The 18,202-nt window shown below is 34.1% G+C and overlaps 1 protein-coding gene across 1 annotated transcript in view; it reads left to right on the top strand.

The window, feature by feature from the left end:
- LOC128742126 (innexin shaking-B) overlaps positions 1–17,760 on the top strand; it is a 195,732-nt gene extending 177,972 nt beyond the window's left edge. The window contains exons 6-10 of the mRNA XM_053838349.1: positions 4,757–4,821; positions 4,904–5,070; positions 5,126–5,304; positions 13,643–13,815; positions 17,717–17,760. Of these exons, the coding sequence (XP_053694324.1) occupies positions 4,757–4,821; positions 4,904–5,070; positions 5,126–5,304; positions 13,643–13,815; positions 17,717–17,760 (628 nt within the window). The remainder of the gene's footprint in view (positions 1–4,756; positions 4,822–4,903; positions 5,071–5,125; positions 5,305–13,642; positions 13,816–17,716) is intronic.
- The last annotated feature ends 442 nt before the right edge of the window (positions 17,761–18,202 follow it).

Here is an 18,202-nt window from a genome sequence, read left to right as displayed (position 1 = left end):
GCTGCTGGAAGCGAAGGGGGGTTGCTTCAGTTGGAACCAAATCCTTATCCACGAAAACACAAAAAAAAACAAATAACCTCAAACGACGGTAAAGTTTTTAGTTGTGTATCCTAGTAGCATCTAAAAATAGTGTTATTTTTGTAGAACCCGCTATAAGTTTCTTCGTCATCGATCGGAGGTTAGTAATTTATATACCGGCTCCCAGTTGGCCTCGAGGTAGGACGCTGGTCTAATAGGCCAGTCGTCGTATGTTCGAATCTCGGCTGGGAGAGGCTGTTAGAGTTAATAGGATCGTAGCACTAACCCCGCACTGTCCTGTATTCTAACAGCTGGTTGCGAAGTCTGTCGTATAAAAAACAGAAGGTAAAATTTCGATAACGGAATTAGCACCCAGGCTTTGCTTTTTGTAGTAATTTATAGATTCTTTTAGGATACACAACTGAAAACATTACCGTCGTTTGAGGCTATTTTTATTCGGGAAGCTACTTTAGTCACACCTAAACCACAGACGAACCGATATGACATCCCGTAGATTTTCCTTAGAAAACTTGTGTCCGAAATTTTGAATCAAAATATGTTGAACAGTAACGCCGTCTACACAACGAATCGCTATTTATTCGTTCGCTTGCAATTTACTCGAATATTCGAAGAAATTTCAGGCCATTTTCATTAAAACAAACTGAAATTTACATAAATCTGTCTTCCATTCTTTTTGCATCTGTGCTATTTGATATAAGCGATCGCTCGCTTGTAAAAAAGTAATTGCTTTATTTACGAATGTACGATCAAATGCAGAATGCCTGCGTCAAGTCAGTTCGTCATTGCCTAAACGACAGCTGATTCGTAGATACATTAGGCATAGGAAATTAGGCATAAGGCGTAGAAACATTAGGCATAGGGCATTGGATGGTATTTTCGGCATGGTTATTATTGGGCCTACTCTGTTTTCGTGGTATCTGTACCTGAAGGACCAATATCTCACCACGAAACGAATGTGCAACCGTAGTAGTGTATACAGTGGTATTCCGATTATATCTACACCTGGTTTAATCTACACCCGAATTTAGGTACCCCCGATTTTGTCTACCATTTAGACCCGGTTTTATCTACCTTTTTTTAAATTGTCACTTCGGCATGGAAATTTGAAAGATGAATTTATGCATAACAGGGAATATTTCTCAGTATTGTATAGTTTACTATATTGCATCTGTGGTATGTAATCATACACAGCATGGGTATAATAATGCTAAAGTCAAATACGCAAAGTAACTTCCATTTATTTTGTAACGCAAATTTCATAATGATTCTCTGTGATATTTTTCTCTACCGTAGCGCTTACGGCTACACCCCGCCTCCGCTAGAAATTATGGTTATCACCTTTCTTTCTTTAAAAATTCTAATCTTTTGAACCATTGAACCGATTTTAATAATTTTATTAGTATATTAAAGAAATTTTATGAGCTTTTCAGAAAAAAAAACAATAAACTGACGTTTAAGGTTTTTTATGACTGCAAAAACATTTTTTGTAGGAGCCTAGAAACTCTTAAAATCACTTAAAACATTTTAATCGTTTTTGTCTTTTTACCATATAAAAATATGGTATAAAGGTATAGCAACCACTCGAAAACCCGGAAATGGAAAGAAGGTTTTATTTTTTCATTATACTTTCAATGGCAAGCTAGTTGTTTATATACGATATCAAAAAACATATCTGACATTTGTAGTTTTTGAGATACTCTTTTTTAAGAAATAAAGATACGAAAATGCAATGGACACGCATGGCGTTTTATTTTAGAGACGTATTTCTTTGTCAAAAAACCCCTTTTATTACAAGTAAAAACAAAAACCATTCGTCTCCATTATATTTTCGATACTTTACGAAAACTTAGAATTTCTTTGGTCTACACACCTTTTTCTACACACCTACACACCTACCTCAACATAAAAAGTGAATGTTTTCAATGTTTTTGCGATAATAAAAAAATTTTGGGCTTTAGTCCAATATTTTTTTATGAAAAGCTCATTAAAATACTTTCCATTTGGTATCAACATCATTGAAATCGGTTCAATGGATCAAAAGTTATGAATTTCCAAAGAAAAAAAGGTGGAAAATGGTAACTTTTGGGACCACACTGACTCAGAAAAGAAAACCCTAAGTACCAATTGAAAATACGGATCTAAAATTTACTGCAAAGGAATAAGTACACAAAATTTGAATAAAATCGGAGCAATTTTGAATTTCGATATGTCTTTTTTCATAATATTGCTGAGTTGACATGCATTATGGCTAATGGTTGATAGGAATAAAATGAGCCCAATGCGTAAAATTACGCTAAAATAATACATAATTGAAAAAAATGATTAATAATAACAATATTTTTTGTACTTTTAAATTATTTTAGAGCAATTTATTTTCCCCCAAGTTTGTCTACTTTCCAAATATATCTACCAAAAATTTTCGGATAGGTAGATAAAATCGGTAAACCACTGTATTGATAAGAATTAGCGATGATTTTCCCCCTAGGATGCGGTGAACAGAGGGTAGGCCCAAAATAGAAACAGGCCGAAAAACTGATGTCGCAGCCCTAATTACTTATATTATTTATTTATTTATTTATTTATTGATCTCCAAAAACTTAAGACTTCTGTCTTTTATGTTCAAGTGCCGAGGGTAAGACAAGTGATACGTGTGAAAAATTAACAATAAGAAAATTTATACATGAGAAACGTGAAACATTGATTTAAAAAAAACCTTAATTTGAGAAAAACTCAAAAGAAATACTCGAAACATAATCTTCTGAATCCTACTGCTGAATTGTTTAACTGTATGCTAGATGGTAACTCATTCCATGTGCTGATACCTCTTACAAATAACGAGCTACCATAGTGGGAAGTTCTGTTCCGAGGAATTAAAAACTTTCTACCGCGCTGACTTCTCATAGTTGTCAATTTTTCAAATAAATACTTTGGCGTTACATTAGTTATTATCTTATGCAAAAGAAAAACCGACCTCATCTTTGGAAATTTATCAAAGTTAGAACCTATCAAAATATATTGTAAATGAGTCAAGCTTGCGAACCGATTCAAATTAAATATGAACCGTATGCAACAATTTAATGCAACCCTCAATCGATTTACGATGTTAGCTGAAGCCTGCATAAGTATAAAATCACAGAACAGAAAGTGAGGGTAGACTAGAGCTTTGAAGAGTCGAAGTTTAGTCTGAGAACTCAGACACCCAGCTTTCCATCTGAGTGATCGTAATGAAGCATATATTTTACCACATTGTTTTAATACGAAAGAATCCCATTCGAAGTTACTCTTTATGGTTATTCCTAAACTGACAACTTCATTTGAGAATAAAATTCTATTATTATGCAGCAATATGTTTAGTTCTATAGATGCATTTCTACTACGACTGATGAAAATAGCTTGTGTTTTTCTTGCATTTACAATCAAACTATTTTCATTGGACCAATTGGCCACATCTGCCAAACAGTCATTAATGAGACTTTCAGTTTCTTCCTTCGTCTTGTTAGTACAATCAAAATACATTTGAACATCGTCGGCAAAAATATGTACCGTGCAATTCCTCAGCTTGGAGGGTAAATCATTTATGTACAATGAGAATAGCAAAGGGCCTAAAACGGACCCTTGCGGAACGCCAGAGCCAATTGGCAATAAAGTCGAAAAACAATCATTACACATCACAGTTTGAAATCTATCTGACAAATAAGATCGAACCATTTTTACTGCATTAGAACAGAAACCAAACTGATTTTGAAGCTTTTTACAAAGATTAACATGGCTAATAGTATCAAAAGCTTTTGAAAAGTCCAAAAGAATCATGACTACGCTTCCTCCCCTGTCGAGAACTAAACCAATATCATCACAGACACTAAGCATGGCTGTTTTTGTGCTATGTCCGGAACGATAACCAGATTGCTTGGGAGAAAGAAGATTATTTCTTGAGATAAAAGAACTGATTTGACCCTTGACCACTCGTTCGAATGATTTAGACAACGCGCTTAAAATACTTATCGGTCTAAGGTTTTCAAGTGACGAGGATGATTTTTTCTTCCTAATGGGAAGAATTTTAGAAGTTTTCCAAATTTTTGGGTAATTTCCGGTCTTAATAATTGAATTAAATAAATGTCTTAAGGGTTTAATTATCAGAGGGAGAATTAACTTAACGAATTTAATGGGAATACCATCTAATCCCACAGCATTTGACTTTATATCATGTATCGCATTGATGATATGATATTCTTCAACTGTATTAAACTGGAAAGGAGGATTATTATTTATATGATCAACTCTCGCGAATTCATTCCGGTTAATTTTTTACTGGAGGGAAAAATTCAGATATAAAAATTCGGTCCAAATGTACTGAAAAACAATAAAAATTGGCCCTATACAATTGCCATTGTATTGTATTGTATTGTATTGTATTGTATTGTATTAAAAATTTTATGTGTGCCTATTTTAATGTGTAAATTCACTAGTTTATTACTAAAAGATGGATTTAACTCTTTAATTTATTTACATGAGAAAATGTTCACATTCAAAATCTTTGCTAATACCTTGTTAGTGAAAAGCAATTCTGTAGCAGTACAGTAATGAACATTTGTAATCTCTCATTTGTGCGTTTGTCCTTTGCACGTTACGTATAGGTGCTAATCTCTGTAAATAATAAATGATACTATGGTGCATAAATAATGATATTGATTTTATTTACTTTTTTTTATTTTTCAAGGTATCATAACTGGTGGGCTTATAGATACTATATATGTGAATTTTTATCACTGGTAAATGTGATAGGTAAGTAAAATAAAACAATCCTTCACAGCACCGTAGGCATCTAATTCATAATTTACCATTATCAATTTTCCTTTAATTTCAGGCCAAATGTTCTTAATGAACCGATTTTTTGACGGCGAATTTATGACTTTTGGTTTAGATGTAATAGCACATATGGAAGCGGACCAGGAAGATCGAATGGATCCAATGATCTACATATTTCCTAGAATGACCAAATGCACCTTCTATAAGTATGGTGTCAGCGGTGAAGTAAGAATATTTTTTATTTTTAAGTGACCTATCATTGCTACTTGTTGTTTTGCAGGTTGAACGACACGATGCCATATGCATTCTTCCGCTTAACGTAGTCAATGAAAAGATTTACATATTTCTGTGGTTTTGGTTTATAATTCTATCAATTCTGACAACGTTGACATTATTTTATAGAATAATTATTATTTTCTCGCCGCGAATGCGAGTATATTTATTAAGGTTAAGGTTTAGGTAAGTAAGAATATTTTTTCTATATATTTTGTATTCAGTTACCTAAATGATTTAATTCTACACCAATTTGAGAAAAAACTATTCCTATGATATATTGATTGAAATAATTTCATGCTCTTGATTCAAAACATACGAAAAATGTAAAAAATGTACGTATTGAAAATACACCTGATCTGGAGGACCTAACAAAATTTTAATAGGCCACGTTATCTTGTTACCAACTTTTCCAACAATGAGTGTTTTAAATGGGCATCAATAACTGGTTGAAAGGTTGAAGACCTTCTAATCAATAATTTACTTTATACATACTTTATATTTGTTTATTATAATACCATGACTTCTGATTAGTTTATTTATGAATTTTATTACACTGTGTTACAAACATCAAAGTGATATATTTTTGCCAAGGTCTACTGTTAGAGTATTGTTCTATTTAACATGAAATAAAAGTGTTTGAAATGATTATTTGAAACAGTAAGTATCGCCTTCAATTTCCATTCGTTATTCCTATCTAATAGTTTGGTAGTAAAATCTGTAGGTTTTTATGTCCTGTTGAAAACTTACAAACATTTGCTGTTCAACCACGCAAAATTCCATTTTCTGTTCAATCAGGGCGTACCAAGTACATGCTAATTATCAACACGGTATCATATAATGATTTGGTATTTTGTAACGGCTATTGATTAATTTCATGAATTGCATGTATATTGACTCACTTTTGGTGTTTTTCGCAGCAAAAGATTTTAATCAATAAAAATAAATTTATTTTAAAAGAAATTGTATCTATTTCCTTTTGGCTGAACTCAAACTTGAAAAATACAATACAGCTCTACCAACGCTGTTTTATACTTCAGGGCAGCCGAAAGAGCTGTATTCCAGGTTCCTATGGTTGGTTTTCGGTTCGCTCTGCTTGGATGCAATTTGGTGCATGCAACCAGTGTTGTTACCAGTCCGAACGGCACGATTATTTTATGGTCAATAGATTATCAGTTTTTGAATTCAATGGCATAAATAACTCAATTTTTGGAAAATTGGCGCTCGGTTCGCTTTGGCAGAACCCCGACCATTTAGAAAAATTATATCAATATAAGCCTCCCAGTTGTCCTTGCGGCACGACACTGATCTATAAAGCCAGTCGTAGTAGGTTTAAATCTTGGCTGGGAGAGACTGTTAGAATCAATAGGATCGTAACTCTTGGCACACTATTGTCCTGTAAACTTACAGTTGGTTGCGAAAAAAAGAATCAGTAGATCAAATCATGATTCAGAATATAGTACCAGGACTTTGTTATGCTTACATCCCCCACCCTGCATTTCAGATTCGATTTGGTCGAGCCATCTAGCACGTCGTGTGCGTCTATTGCTGGTGCCGGTAAGCAGCTAACTGGCACCTTTATCTCATTTGCCTTTAGTTGACTGATTTCTGACAGGATCTTCTCAAGATCGAAAGCCGAGATGCTACTATCGGTTGTGGACACTCCCAGGTTGAATTTTGTTCCGCCTCATTTCACTATATTGCAATTGATATGTTCAACGAAAACCTGCTTCCACATGTCGACCACCTCTCTTTGCTTTATAATCCGATTTCCTCACGGTACTACTAGGCAGCCATGTTAATGCAGTCAACATCTAACCATTTGCGTAAATTAGACAGCATGGCACCGCTATACATTCTGTTCGATTCACTCTGCAAAGCCAGTATGCTGGCAGATCGGTATTATTTTCAAATCATATCCAGATTTTTGCAAATAATACCCACGCCGGCAGTAGATGTTGGCTACTGTCAAATACATAGAGGACACACTTAAAAAATTTTACCGAACACCGCAATTTTTTGATGAAATTAGAACTGCTGAGTGTTCGGTAAAAATTTCGGTGATGGATATCAACGTTTTCGGGCCTTCAGTAACGCACGCTATGTCCGAAGGCACTTATTATTTAACTTTCATGCACCTCAGATGTTTCTTCACAGGTTGTTAGTATTGATCAAGACAATGAATTTAAAGAAGGTCTTAAAATATTCTATCTTGGGTTTTTTTAAATATTCCATTTTTAAGTTTATGACCCCTATCATTCCCTCTCAAGTGATCTTACTCGTTGTAATTGACCACCTCCGATTTCAACCAAATTTGTTATAATTGCTCATTCCACCCCCACATTTAACTTTTCAAAGTTTTGTACGGATTAATCAATCCCCCTTGCAGTGACATGCAGTGGAAAATGAGTTTTTTCGAAAATCTGAGAAAAATAGCGAAGCGGCACTGCGAGGGGGATTGATCAATTCATACAAAAATTTGAGAAATTGAATGTGGGGTCGGAATGAACAATTATACCGAATTTGGTTGAAATCGGAGGTGGTCGATTAAAACGGGTAAGATAACTTGAGAAGGAATGATAGGGGCCATAAACTTAAAAATCGAATTTTTCAAAAAACCCAAGATGGAATATTTTAAGACCTTCTTTAAATTCATTGTTTTGATCAATACTAACGGCCTGTGAAGAAAAATCTGAGGTGCATGAAAGTTAAATAATAAGTGCCTTCGGACATAGCGTGTAACGTTTGGCATCACCGAAATTTTTACCGAACACTCAGCAGTTCTAATTTCGTCAAAAAATTGCGGTGTTCGGCACAAAATTTTTAGTGTGTAAGGATAGGGTTGCCAATCCCTTGAATTCCCCTCATTTACCCTACACATATCAGATTTTGGTATGTAGTTCTTACAAGATTGGTTCACCTTCTTGCTAGAGATGCTAGGTCTACGGAATGTTCGTAGATCTACGGAATTGTTCGTGTTTTACGGAAATACGAATCGTATTCAACATCTTCGGAATTCAGTATAAACTATAAACTATACGCAATACTCCAGATTTTTCAAATTTCTACAGAACTGCAGATTTTTTTCAACTCCAGACGTTTTCCCTAGTCTTTTACAAAATCATTCAATCATTTCGTAGTTTGCTCAGGTGGTGTTCACTAAGCTTCAAAATATGTCTCCAATGTAACTTATTGGCGATCTATCATAGGAATAGAAAAAGTCTGTAAAAATCCATTGATCTACGATTTTAAATTATGAAAAATGTGGTATCTCTGTTCTCCATAAAACTTGCGTGGGTTGTTCGGTTGCCGGATATTTGGTTCAGGAAGAGGATTTTGTTACGTATTAGGGTGATTTATGTATTTTGGACAAGCGTTGCGCGTACTTTATTTTGGACATTTCCAATGGATTTTGCCGTAATGCCAAAATAGATAAATAACCCTATTTAGAGCGCACCTGTATTGCAACTAGACCGTTCCCAGTCAATGTCCGCTCTCAGTAAAAAGCGTACGTTGGTGATGTTCAAGAAAAACCGGTCATCGATGAAAATCAATATTGCATGTTGGTCAGATGATCTCCAAGTGGCCTCCATGGAGATATTGATATTTCACGACGAATAGCTGTCACAGATTGCCTCCAATTGCGCGTAGAACGCTTCCTACTCGTTGTCAGAAATATCTTCGTGAGGACAGTACACGTTAACGATGCTGTAACTGAAAAAATGGCTCAACAAACACGACCTCTCGTAAATTACCTAGTTCAACAATTCCGAACTTTCGATATTCTAGCTGCTCAAGCAGCATCTGGTCGACACATAAGAAGTTCAGCGATCTGCAGTTCCAGGTACTTAGCATCTATCTGCTTATATAATTACTTGGTTCCATGCCGCAAATTCCGAGTCCAATTTTCTTGGTTGTTCGCAGTTATTGTATTTGGTTGGTTATCATACTACGACAATGCTACCGAACTACGGGGTGAGATCTTAGCTCTAGCGTCCGAGAAAGCATGTTTCTTAATTTAGTCGTCCTTATAGTTACTATATATATAGTTCGGCGGATAGAAAATCGGGAGCCAAATAAACGTCAAAAGCGGAGCCAAAAGTTTTTTAAAAACCAGAATGCAGGAGTAATGTTAAAAAAACACACTTTATTTTCATAGAACTAGTCATTTTCAACACCCGCCAGTGATTATTTTTCGTAAAAACCTGCACATTTCACCATAATTTCAAATTTAATTTCATAAATCAGGGATGCCAATTCGCCTGGTTTTCTATCCGCCGAACTATATATATAGTAACTATAGTCGTCCTGGGTCAGACATTAGTTGCTACCGCGGTTGGTTCTCGGGCTACACCAATAACATACAATGCAATAACACATAACTTCACTGTTAGAGCTCTTCTTACCTTCGGCAGTGCCAATGGCACGAAAAAACAATTATTATATTTAGGAGTTCCATTTCTCGACCAACATGTCAAAGGTCCAATGTGCAAAAGAGAGATTCTCTTTGCGTCTCCTTTCTTATGCTTATTACGACGGCATAAATGCATTTCAACCCATTTTTTCTTAAGGGTTAGCTAGCCAATAACACCAGCAACCGTTAGCAAACCGTTAGCAACCGTTAGCAAAATAGCCAGCTAGCATTTTTATATGTATATGTACTAGGTGACCAGGCAAACTTCGTACTGCCACAAATTGGACTAAATGTTACGATTTGTAAATTTCAGATGAACTACTGCTGATTTTTAGAAAAATGGGTTATTCTCTGAATTTTCAGAAAACATCTATATCTAACAGCTAAATTTAGCCATTAGTAAGAAATGGTAATCTGTCAAAATTCCAAAATTTATTATCCTCTACGCTTTGGCAATACGTCGGTGTAAAAGTTGGTTTGCCAATCCCCAATACCAATACAGTTGTGTTGGTTGTAGCTTTGTCTTATATACTCTACTGTTTAACCCTCTAATGGGTAAGCCTGTAGACGGCGTTCGCTTTTGGAGCTCCAGAGGCGCATACAAAATTTGTTTTTAATTGGCAATACTCAAAATGTGTTCAGAACAGATTTCTTGACATTTTGATACTAATATCATAACATTCTGACCATGCATTCAAAAGTTATCATCTTTCAAAAACAAAAATTCGGAAAATAATTAATGCGCGAATATTCCCTTTTTAACTTTTGAAGGAAAAGGACATCTAGAACAAAATGATTGACCTAAAAAATGTTTCTATGAGTAAATTTCATGCATTATTTTAATTTTGTAATATATCTGAATTGAAAAAACATCTGGACAAAGCGTTAGACATGAAAAAAGAAAAAGAGAAATTGGACTTTTTCTTACCTGGCGCTCCTCCAGATAATTATTTTTGCATGAAAATCAGAACTTAAGGTTTTTTTGTGTGTACTTTCATGATAAAATAGTCATTAGCTTGATCGCATCGTTTTTACGGTGTTGCCTGTTAGAGGGTTAATCCTCAATTGATCAACCGGGTACACCTGTACCCTTTTCATATTTCATACTCTGATTTCGGCATGTTCTTTTAGAAATAATGTCTAAGGGCTCATGTTCCTCGTTATTTAGACGAATTTGGATAAAATCAATCATTTATTTGAAAACACGTTGAAAAAAAATTTTGAGTTTTGGGCCGTCGAAGTCTAATACCTCGATTTTGATCAACCGGGTACAGGTGTACCCACTTAGCAATTCCATGATAAAGCCGATCTGTTCCGATTTAGTTTAAACTTTGTGTACTTGTTCCTTTTCTCAAAATTTTATATCATCATTTTTAAAATAATTGAGACTATTTTATAAAAATTTGTATCTCCAAAACATAAAAAGATACGTTTCAAAAATTTTGTTATGTTATGTAAAAAAACGCAGACTTTCAGAAAAAAATATAAAAACTGGGATGTTTTTAGGTATTACAACATGAAAACACTAAGATTCAATGATTTTAAAAGTAAGTAAAAATTTGGGTTTCGATCCAATATTTTTCACAGAAAGCTCATGTAGGCATCAAATTTTTCTTAAAAGCTCATCATCATATCTTTCATTTGCTATCAAAATCATTAAAATCGGTCGAGTAAATCAAAAGTTATGATTTTTTTTTAAAAAAAAGGTCTCATGGCAAGGGTGATGATTTTTTGAACCACCCTAAGTAAGAAGGGGGATCCCTACGCGCCAAATAAAAAATATAGGTCACAAATTTTCGAAAATTCGTTTTTCGATGCATGCAAAATTTGAGCAAAATCGGTGCACTTTTTGTCATGGAATTGCTAAGTGGGTACACCTATACAGTCAGATTGCGTTTATTTTTTGGTTGATTAATTGAGGGTTAAGAAATGATTGTACTGGCTACTGGGCGTTGATTTATTTTGTGTAACAGTAAGTTCGATGGCGAGCATATTTTGCCGTATATTTATATTTTGCCAAAGTAGCATTTAAGGCGACTTAAATGCTTATTGGCTTGCATTTGAATAGCATTGGTGATGCTTATTGGTTGCCTGGGATGCTTTTATAGTTTCGTAACTGCCAAAATGAATCATCTAAGGCAGCGGTTCCCAAATGGGGGTTCGCGAACCCCCAGGGGTTCGCCAAAACTTTAGTTCGCTGCAGAATAGTATAGGGAAATCCGTCAGGGGGTACGCGAACCGAAAAAAGGTTGGGAACCGCTGATCTAAGGTTGAACTCTTCAGAAACTTGCAAAACTCGAGATTGTATCAAAAATCATCCGAGCTTCATGATGTATGAACAACACAGGTTAATTTGTGGCAACACGAAGTTTGTCGAGTCAGCTAGTATAAGATAAAAGTTAAAAATCAGCATTACGTACATATATAAATACATGCTAATAACTCGTATTTGATGCGCAAAATTGGCATATTCGTGCTATTTTGGAGGCGATAGACGTGATGAGGAATAAATATACGCGTTTCAGCTATAGAAGTAATTATATAGGACAATATCCGATTAAGCTCGACCCGGTCCATGCTACTATATCGTATGTATGTCAGCTATTATTATCATTATATACGACTGAAAATCAAGTTGAGCGTTAGCCACGATTCCGAAATTGTTAAGAATTAGTTATGATAATTTTCGGTTATTGATGAACGATTTGGTGCTAGCTGGGTAGAGGCATTCAAGTGCATTTATGCCGCCATGATAAGCGGAAGAGAAAAGACACAAAGAAAATCTCTTATTTGCACATTGGACCTTTTGAAATGTTGCTCATTATTTATACTACACTCAAGTCTTTTTTACAGGGGGATACGTGGCGCATAAGAAGACGTGTTAATTTGAAAAATGATGTAAAAAACCGTTAATTCAAAAATCGTCATAAATCGATTCAAAAATCATAAAAAACGTGTAAAAAGAGACTTGAGAGTATGTCAGGTATACATGCTTAAGTTCGTCAAACTGAAAATACCTTACGCAAATAATTGAGAGATAAGACCGTTAGGAGTTTTTTTTAACTAAAACACAAAAATTACTTAAATGATCCTACAGTGGCACGAAAAATGCCAGCGTCAACATTTTAAGGGGAGGCTGTATATAAAAAGGTTCATTTTCGAAAGAGTTTTATGCATTTGGCATTGTCTGCTTTTATAGTCTTTCGAATCTGATTAACCAATTTATCATATATAGTAATACTTCGATATAAAGCAACCTCGATTCAAAGCAACTTCTATATAAGGTAACTCGATATAAGGCAATTTTTACCCCGATATAACGTAAATTTTTAAAATCAATAAAAAAACTGAATTAATTTTCATAGTGGTGTGACCTCGCATTGCTACTGTGTGAAAATAATTTTTATTTTTAAAATTTTGTAAGTTATGATACGATTCCGTTATTTAGATTTTTAAATTTCAATTAACATGATCCTTACACGCTCTTCGCTTCTTCGCATTTGTATTTTTCAAACTACAAGACCAATCACCATAAAACTGGACAGTTAATGGTTTGAAAGGTCCTCTTTCATTTGCAATCAATTTCGTTCGAATAGGAATGAATTTCGTTTTTGATTCGATATACCTAACGTAACGAAAATAAATATAAACTTCTTTATATCGAGGTATTACTGTATCATATACCTACCTACTTACTTTATGCGCTATTTACAAATAGCGACAGTTTTTTCTCCCGGAATAGAGAGAACAAAGGATAGGTCGCAAATAGAAGTCAACCAAAAAAAAAACGTTCCCGTACCCCATTAAAAGCTTTTGCAGTTATCGTATGATGGTTTTGCTGAAATTTAATTTGCACATTTGATTACACATAGTTATAGTTCTCCCAATGAATAATTTCAAACTCGAGCTTATATGACAATTGATTGATAAAAAGTAAGATCAATTTGAATACATTCACAAAAAAGTAAGTTCATAACAACAGCAGAGAACCATGACTTGGAATTGGTAAAATTAATCTAATAATCTATCAGACCAATATGAGAGAAAACAATTTTGAAGCTCAATTTACTTGTGTGTACATATTATTAATAATATTCTCTATAATTTCAGGTTAGTTCGTCGCGACGCTATAGAGATTATAGTAAGACGTTCGAAAATGGGCGATTGGTTTTTATTATATAGATTAGGTGAAAATTTAGATAGTATTATATTTCGTGATGTAATGCAAGATTTAGCAAATCGTCTACATAATAATCAACACCATCGTGTACCTGGTATGAAAGGTGAAATACAGGATGCATGATATTGGCTATCATAGACCTTATTTGTTATTACAACGCTGTTTCTGTATAATTTATTTACTCCTCGATTTGATCTTGAGATATTTGTGTTTGTATAAATACTCATAATTCTTTCGACATATTTTGTCATCATTGAGGTAGTTTCATAAAACAACACAAACCACGATATAAAAGACTAACGAGAACAAAGTATCTCTATCAAACAGAGCTTTGTTTGAGGTGAAAATTTAAAATGACTTCCATTCAAATCAAAAGTAATACTTTGAATTAATCGGCATCACCAAATCCTTGTTAAGTTTTAGCTATATTTCCGCAATAGAGCATAATCGCCTACGAAATAGTTTTGTACTAGAAAGATAAATATTTATACGACGAATGATACTAATACACCAAACAAAAATGACTTTGGAATGTTTCAACAGATTCTAGAATGTAAATATCACTAATAACGAAGAATGACAGACAGGTATTAGGATAATTATTTGGCACATAGAATTGATAATACTCGGTCACACAAAACGAAAACACACATACGTATTTAGCTATGTACATTACATATCCACAAACCATGTCTCATTATGATTGTAACTGCACGCAATTAGTACATATTAATGTCACTAGAACTTTCTTTACATTTTTTCATCCTTTCAGAGTTCAGTTTTCCTAAGTTTCTAGCATTACACCCTTCGATTCAGTCCGCACCCGATTTTGTCTATTCTGATCTCGATTATACATTGCCCACTTATTATTCAGTAACAACTGCACGCATTACCGATGCGATTGGTTTTAAAATAAAATAATTCAATGGATTACTATTTGGCACTTGACGTCATATTCATATTAAACCAAGCATGATAAATGGTGATTTGTTTCAACTACTTTGCTACTGTTTTTATTTTATTTGCATCAATCAATACTTAATTCATTGTTTAATTTATACTGATTCTTAGTTTATAGGAAAACGATTATTTTTCATCAAACATATGTATGTCTATGTACCAGTAATTTTGCGCATAGTTCCTAATTCTGCGCACAGCATATTTTTATTGAAAATTAAAATATTCTCAAATTAATAACTACATGTACGAATATTTTGTTAGATGCATTAATGGAGTTAACAATTTAGAATTTTGAGAACAATTCAGAAGTTTTGGCTGAAATTTTACATGCGCAGAATTAGGCGCGCTTACAGTAATAATACGTGAATTGTTTTCAAAAATTACAAGCTGTATTGTGCTTTGCAGCAATTTTACGAGTGCTACGCAAATTCATATTTGAACATTAATTGTCCCGTACAAACTAATAAATTGAAGATATGCTTGTCAAGCAAAGAGGCGTAAAGAGGTGTCAAATTGGAGGTGAACAAATGCATCAAATTGCTAAATTGCAAATTTGTATGTGAGACGCAAAAAAAAACAACGCTAATAATTTTCGCGTCGGAGTCTAAGAAGGTGGATTTCCGCAATATTTGGTACTTTATGATTTATAGGCATTCAATTGAATTTCTCACATATCAAGGCTGTGCGATACTTCTGAGCAGAAAAAGCGAAAAAAATAATTTTGAACTAAATGTTACGGCACAGCACATCTCGACTGCTACCTATTATTAGCTACTTGAATTTGATGTTTGTGAGTCGTTGGGTTGGCCTCCCAGTTGGCTTCGAGGTATGACGCTGGCCTAATAAGCGTCGTCGTATGTTCGAATCTCGGCTGGGAGAGGTTGTTAGAGTCAAAAGGATCGTAGCAACTGGTCCTGCAATTGTTCTGTACTCTAACAGCTGGCTGCGAAGTCTGCCGTATAAAAACAGAAGGTCAAGTTTGCTTTGCTTTTTTTGAGCCGTAGGGTTCTTTATCTATTTTGGACAAGCGTTACGCCCACTCTATTTTGGACATTTTCCATTTGATTTTGCCATAAAAGTCCAAACACCTGTCCAAAATAAATAAATCACCCTATTACTGATCAAGATGTAGGGTGATTAATATACTTTGGACAGCCGTTACGCGTATTCAAATTAAATGGAAATGTCCAAAATTTTCCATTTCCATTTGATTTTGCCGCTAAAGTTCAAAATAGAGTACGCGTAATGCCTGTCCAAAATACCTAAATCAAACTTGGTCACACAGATACCTAATTACACATTTTAATAAAATTTGCTCAAATTAAGTTTAAATGAGATTTATCGGTAAACTGTATGCAAAAGCACCATTTTTCATGTTTTGCCGTTGAACTTATTTTCCTACAACAATATTCAAAGGCGAACAATATCATAAAAAGTCCAACTTGATGCGATGACCGAAATTTTCAATTATTCGATTACCGATTAATCGGTTAGCTTTGTACGCACTGATCGATCACTTCAGTATTCGTGCTAGTAGTATTCGACTATAAATATTCGAATATTTTGGCTAATTATTCGATTAATCGTACGCTTATGAACGATTAATGGAGATTATTCGCATTTTTTTATCCCCTTTGAACTATTTATTCGATTAATGAATTACTCGTGTCGGCAATATTCGATTACAAATTATTCTATTATTTCATGTTCTAATCGATTACTCGACTATTCGAGCGATTACCGGACATAACTAGATGCCACCTGAAATAGTTATTGAACTTTAAACAACGTGAAATTTGAATGGAGTTTTAATTTCTTCCAAACCGTTGGGTTTTAAGCGCAGCATTAGACTGCGTTCTGCAAATCGATAACTACGGTAGAATCGGTTGGATTAACCATCAAATTTTCAGAACGTAGCTGCAAACTGTCAAATTTACGAAGTAGGATTTGTGCACAGTCCTTATCTGACAGAATAAAGTTTATTTATCCATCCGGCTACTTTGATTCTTTCGACAAATGATGTCACACTGTATGGGATATTTTAGATATGGTACTCATGAAAAATTAATTCGCTCACTTCGACTATTCCAAAACCTAAAATATGCACCGCTTCCGCTTGCCATACTTACTGGCAGTTTACGTCAGCATGGAAAAAAATTGCAAGTCCGTATCATCTAAATATTTTTGTAGTGAATGTTTTATTTTATAATAATAGAGTTGAGTGGATACATTTTCCTCCTATACTCAAATCTGAGAATCTACTAAAATGGAACTTTGTGTATGAAACTGCCAGTGCAATAGGTTTACAGTTTATCTACTGCGGCTCAGATATCTAAGTTTACTGATCCCAGTGCATAGACATTGATTTAAGAAGCTTGATCGTTGGGGCGAACCAACCAACGGTTGAAAGCCCCATCAAATAGTAAATAAATAAAAAAAAGCTTGATCTGAATGCAAAAAGAAATTTCAGGAAATTTGAGCAGTACTGTATGCCTATATGCTGTGTTTACTGTTTACAGCTTTTTTATTATATCTAGTTGAGAAAATATTAAAAATTTCTTACATTAACTTTTCATTGATGAAAAGATCCTTTTATGTTTCAAGAGTATAGGTATAAAATTTGAGTTGGACCAATCGTTTTGTGCGGTCTGACATATGTTTACACTATTACTATTCTTACATACAATCACGAGGATAGGATAGAGGAAGAGGAGATTAATAACAGTTGTTTTTCTTAGCTTCTTTATATTGATGTTTAATAAGATTATTATTATAATTTCAATTTAGCCACATTCAATGAAATAGAATTGCGCATCGACTCCATTCGCATTAATCATAACTCAAAGCACATGAATAATAATAATCTACTACACTGTATGGTCGACTGCAAATCATTCTAAACTTGTTTGTTTTAGTGTTTTTTTACTTCTCTTATGTGTTCTGTTGCCAAGCCTTTTTAGTACATTAAGAGTGGCTTTATTAACCGATCATCTATAATAATAACACATCATACTATGCGCTAAATGCTTTTTCTTGATTTTCAGATGTCGACAAAATTGAGTACGGATTCGGAGTAAATTTATTTTGATTTAAATTGAACATACGCCCGACGGATTTTGCTAGTTACACACATAAATTACGGATTAAGTTATTCGAGAGCTTATGATGATCATTTCAAGTAAAAATAAACTATTAGCCAAACATATTTAGAAACGCATTACTAATCAACTGAATTACACTTTTATAGTAGATGAAATACATGCATTTACTGCTAACATTTTTCAGTAGAGACGTATTCAATTGATCTCACAATTTTCATCTACATTATAGTCAACCTTAGAGAATTAGAGATACATAAACAATTTCACAAACAAAAGCAAACCATCATAACAAGTCTCAATAAAATCATTAGCTACAGTTAAGATAGGCATAAAAACATAGCCCATCCAGGGTTCATCAGGCAAAACTATGAAACGCTAAAAAAAATTACATACCGTGGGACACGGCTTATGTCCAAATGCGAATAGCAC

The sequence above is a fragment of the Sabethes cyaneus genome, chromosome 3 (assembly GCF_943734655.1).
Source record: "Sabethes cyaneus chromosome 3, idSabCyanKW18_F2, whole genome shotgun sequence".
In the NCBI taxonomy this organism is placed as follows: Eukaryota; Metazoa; Arthropoda; class Insecta; order Diptera; family Culicidae; genus Sabethes; species Sabethes cyaneus.
The sequence above is the reverse complement of the archived record's forward strand: the minus strand, read 5'-3'. Positions and strand labels throughout refer to the sequence as shown.